Below are 4,880 nucleotides of genomic sequence, written 5' to 3' on the forward strand. Positions count from 1 at the left end.
ACCTGTAGGTCCCAAATAAGCCATTTACTGCAACTATTATCTAAATGTCCTTTTGTGAGCCCTTTTTTTCCTTTTCAATTTTTTTGTTGGCGGTTGTTAACGTATTTTTTAAAACGGCCAACCGTGAAGCTTTAGAACGTTTTTCGACATCGCCATCTGGTGGGAAGCTTTGTAATAACAGCTACCAAGCGTTTCGCGTTTCGATGCGTTTTCGAATGGTTTCGTTATCCACGCAAGAAAACTCTCATATTTTCCCCCTTTTCCTCTCCAGAAGTCATCTATTGCGCCTTAAATTGATATGAAATTACTACGAAATTTTATTGAGTGTGACTAGAAAAGGTAAAGTTGATAAAAATGCACTCCAACGGCATAATGTAGTGGTAAGGCTGCGATCCGTTGCTGGCTGCGATTACGATGACTCATGAAACCGTTGTGCAATCTGGGATCGATCGCGTCGCGAATTTCTATTCTGATAACCCCATCTGGGGTCAACCACTCTCAGCTGCATCGGTAGGGCTATCATCATCGTCCGGAGCTCCCCACTCGCCTCTACTACTCCGAAACATCGAGCACGCAACTAAGAATGTCGTCGATCAACTCACTCGCCATTCTGCCAATCTCCTCCTCCTCCTGCTCCTCCTGCTCACCCTCTCCAGCTGGCTCTTCTTGGAGTGCCTCCTCGGTGCCCAGCTCTGCCGAATCGAGCCCGAAGAAATCACTTCCTTCCACTGCCTCCTCGTCTTCCGGTAGCTCTTCAACCTCATTCTCCGAGTAGGCCGACTCGGGAACGGCCGGCTGCTGCACGGCACGATCGATCAAACCGGCCAGCAATCCGTTCACGACACGTTGCTCCTCCGGTGGCGGTGGTTCGGTTGTCGGGCTAACGATTTCCACCTTCGGACCACGCTGCTCCTGCTGCTCGCCCCCACTGTCGTCCTCCTCATCCTTCCGGTTGTACAGCAGCTCGTGAACATTGGCCAGCAGAGTTCGCTGTTTGAATTTTATGTTTTCTCGTGCCGCCCGGCGGAATATGTCCGGTAGTAGCATCTCATCCGCCAGCGAGCCCGTTATGGTACCTGACCCTCCTTCAGTTCCGGACGGGTGGTCCGCCATCAACGAAGGCTCGGCTGGCATCATCGTCTCACCAGCATCCGTACGAGGACGATCGGCTTCCTCGTCAAACTGACGAGCCAACTCGTGGATCCGATCGCGCCATTCCTCCACATCGTCCGCCTGCTGTTGCTGCTCGAGCAGCGCATTCTCAAGATAGATATCCAACTCATCGCCTCCAGCGACCGGAAGAAGCTTCTGATCAGACCATCGCATCCTTTCCTCACCCTGATAGCGTGACTCACGCCGGCCACGTTCACGCTCGGTGAGCAGATAGAATGCTTGGGTGTTGCGTTCGTTCTGTAGCCGAGTTAGTTCCCGCTCGAGTGTCCCCATCAGCGAGCTCATCTGTGCGTGCGTACTGCTCTCGACGAACTCATCCAACAGCTGCTCGTTGCGCAGAATGTGCAGGTAACGTTCGCGCACACTTCCAGCCACTCCAGTACCACCGGTCCCACCGTGAAGCAGATCGGAGTGGGGGAAAAACTCCTCGACCACCGGTAACCGATGGCTAGCAATGAGATCCTCCATCAGATCGTGCTCCGCCGCGTACTCCCGGTGGATCAGCTCTTGTGTGGCACGTCCACGGATCAACCGTTGTAGCAAGATTGCCTGCTGGTACAGCGTATCGTTCTCCCTTTCCGGTGTGGTGGTCGGTAGGGGCGATGGAATGAGACTTTCCGTCGGAGAGGACACAACGATCAGACATTGCGGAACCGTACGCTCGCTGTCCTTGCGGTTGCGAAATTGCTGACAAGAAGACGGGAGATGCGGGATTAGAAAACCGAATCTTCTCAAACAACATTATCCACTTATTACCTTCAATGATTCGTACAACTTCCGGAGGAAGTTATCCGACCAGAAACCCTTCTGGAACTCACGACAAACTTCCTTCGGCTTCCACAGTTCCGGTCGCTGATCGCGCGGATCAACAAACTTGTGTGTGATCGTAGCTTTCTTCTCCAGCTTTGCCAATCTGTTGAGAATGAGAAAAACATCACCCAAAACTATTTGTTCGATCACATAGCTGTTTACTTACCCAACTTCGATGAGATTCGGATCGTAGTCGTACGACTGTTTGGTGTACTTCTTTCGTCCCCCCGTTAGCGCTTCCAGCGACACCATCGGTACATCGCCCTGACTCCGTACCCTCGATCCATAGCGTGCAATCTGCTCTTGCCGTTTGCGCTCCAGCTTTCTCAGATTCCGCTCGAACGTCACCTCCAGTTTGTGCATCGCATCGTTCCGCGCTTTGTTGATGCGTCGCTTCGTGTTCTCCATCTTACCCTCGGTCGCCTGGTGCGTATCGCGTTCCCGCTTCTCCATAATCTTTACCACGAGTTGCAATCGAAGCATCTGATACCGATCGATCTGACGTTCCCGGGCGACCCACTCTTCCCACTCGAAGATCTGCAGCATCAGCTTTTGCTGGCGCCATTCGTCGATCGAATCACAGCTCCCCAGCGCGTACTCCCAGGTCCGTTTCCGACGGGCGCGCTCCACAATCTCCACCTCGTTGACGCCCGGAAAGCGCGTATGCTGCAGCATCTCGGCCACGTACACTATCTCGGCCGCCGGCATGACGCTCTCCTTCAGCACCGCCGTCGGCATCCAGGGTTGTGTTTGGGCCGATGACTCACGGTACATGGTTTGGGAGGCAACCTCACGGAAGCGCGGCGCCCCCCGCTGGTCCGCTCCGTGTTCTGGCTCGTAACCATCGCAACCGCAGTACTCCTCCTCGGTATGGTCCGCCGCATACCGCACATTGCAGCCCGTTTCGCCCATGTTCGGGTGGCAGAAAAATTTGGGCCGCTCGGAACCGAGTACCTTGGAGGTGTCGGCTGCCACCGTCGCCGGATGAGGCAACCGTAGCGGGGAGATGTGTACCTCCGGGAAGTACGGTAACGGATTCCGGTGCATGACGTAGTGGTTGCGCGTTAATCGGGGCAACTCACTGAACATCGACTGGTACACCGGGAAGATGCCGATCGGGGCGGTCCGGGCCAGTGCGGCATGGTTCGCACGGCACACGTCCTTCCGGTCAGAGGCCACGTACAATGGATCGTAGATGTGATCGAATGCCCTCGAGGGGCCCACCATATGGCTACGGTACGTCATCCTCTACCTCACCTTTAAAGAATTTCACTGAAAATTAAAAATTCCTTCACTATCACCCGGGAAGGGCAACTCCTCGACCTCGAGCAGAAATTCCGATACACACCGACGCGACAAACGAAACGGACGAAGCCAACTGAAACGCTGAACCTAAGGCTTCCGTGGATTTCAAGCCATGGAGGGCCGTCCTCCCGTCGGTTGCTTGATTTGGTCGATAAATAAACAAACGTAGGCGTTCCGGTGCGTAACCATGGGAACGGTGGGCCTCGCGGTTACCACACGTCAGAAAGCACGTGTTGCACGCACGCATTTCATTCAACAGGTTACTGCGATTCGCACGTGCTACTACCAGCTAATGTATGTAATAGAATAGTAATTCGATGGACTGACGTTTGCAAAACCCGTTGCTAGCCGAAACCTAGCCGCTTGCATCATCCGAAGCGAGATGATATCAGCATGTTCTGTGTTCCTTCATCAACGCTCGATATGCTGCATGTACGCATTCTCGGTGGAAATAAAAACCCCCTTTCTACTGTTGCAGTGGAGCATACACGTAGAAGATCCCCCTTTTCCCACACGCAGTACACATCGCATCGTTACAACCGATAGAGGACCATCATTCTCAGCCAGACAGAACATGCAGCATCGCCTTCAAGCAGCCGGTCCGCCATGGAATTCGCATCAGCGTTCCGCGAACGATAACGGGTGCTCTCGTCAGGGCGCTGAGAAATAGATCATGGCATCATTGCGACCGTTCAACCAGTCATTCCCGGACGTTGTGCGTGAAAGCAACTGCGTGTGCTGGTCCCTTTCTCCATATAGAGAAATATTAAGTGAAATCATTTTATTTGTTCTTAAAATAAACGTTACTAGATCATTGCGAGAACGAAAAAAGTGCTTTATCAGCCGCTGGTTAACTATCTCCGCCGACAAGTGAAACATTCTTATCAGAAACTGACCACCAACACTTCCGAGCACACACACTAGACTTATGTTGGCCCTGATTCACCGCAACGGGTAGCATCCTCCGTGAAACCGTACTGTGTGATGGTGCATTTGTTTTAATCACTTTAACACAAAAAACCGCGACTGCAAAAGTGTAAATAGGGCCCGGATTGATAACCATTTGCCATCGTAATAACCTCTCTGGCCTGGGGGGACAGTTTTAGACCTCAGCGCCTCGATTCAGTCACTCGATCGGTGCACAAGCACGCGGTTGTGCGTAAACGGAATGCAATCCGGTGGAACCAGGCGGACCCTGCGATCGCGCGGTTTTGTGCGTGTGTGATAAAGTGCTGTGAATGCACGACGGTGCACGCACCACGTGAATGTGAAGGTCGTACTTGTGGTTAGAGTAACGAGTTTGTACTTAACGTTGGCGTACTCTACGCGGTCTCTCTCAACGATCGTTAATTGATTATTTGAAATTCGATCGTTGACGATGACACAAAACAATCGATTAAACGCCTCGATCGATGATCTGGTTGAACGGGCACCAGGGGAAAAGGCCAACACGTTACCCTCTTTGATCGAGAGGGGTATTGACACGGCCGATCCTAAGGCAACCAGAAGTGAAGGTACAATGATGGAGCTAAACTCCATCCTGGAGAGTGGTAGCAGCCGGTCCGAGGTAGACGGACGGACGCGCCGAAACC

General features: G+C 52.7%; 2 protein-coding genes across 2 annotated transcripts in view; one reads left to right on the forward strand and one right to left on the reverse strand.

The window, feature by feature from the left end:
* Nucleotides 1-369: 369 nt before the first annotated feature.
* LOC125950504 (cilia- and flagella-associated protein 91-like) lies at nt 370-3,228 on the reverse strand. Its single transcript, XM_049678575.1, has 3 exons — nt 2,150-3,228; nt 1,930-2,086; nt 370-1,860 (listed from the first exon to the last, which is right to left on the reverse strand). The coding sequence occupies exons 1-3, from the start codon at nt 3,226-3,228 to the stop codon at nt 553-555; spliced, it is 2,544 nt and encodes an 847-aa protein (XP_049534532.1). The 3' UTR covers nt 370-552.
* Nucleotides 3,229-3,984: 756 nt separating this feature from the next.
* The window catches only part of LOC125950543 (ninjurin-B-like), a 1,405-nt gene continuing 509 nt past the window's right edge, over nt 3,985-4,880 (forward strand). The window contains exon 1 of the mRNA XM_049678636.1: nt 3,985-4,880. This exon is cut by the window's right edge and continues 206 nt beyond it. Within this exon, the coding sequence (XP_049534593.1) occupies nt 4,667-4,880 (214 nt within the window). The 5' untranslated portion in view covers nt 3,985-4,666.

This window comes from Anopheles darlingi, chromosome 2 (assembly GCF_943734745.1).
Source record: "Anopheles darlingi chromosome 2, idAnoDarlMG_H_01, whole genome shotgun sequence".
Taxonomy (NCBI): domain Eukaryota; kingdom Metazoa; phylum Arthropoda; class Insecta; order Diptera; family Culicidae; genus Anopheles; species Anopheles darlingi.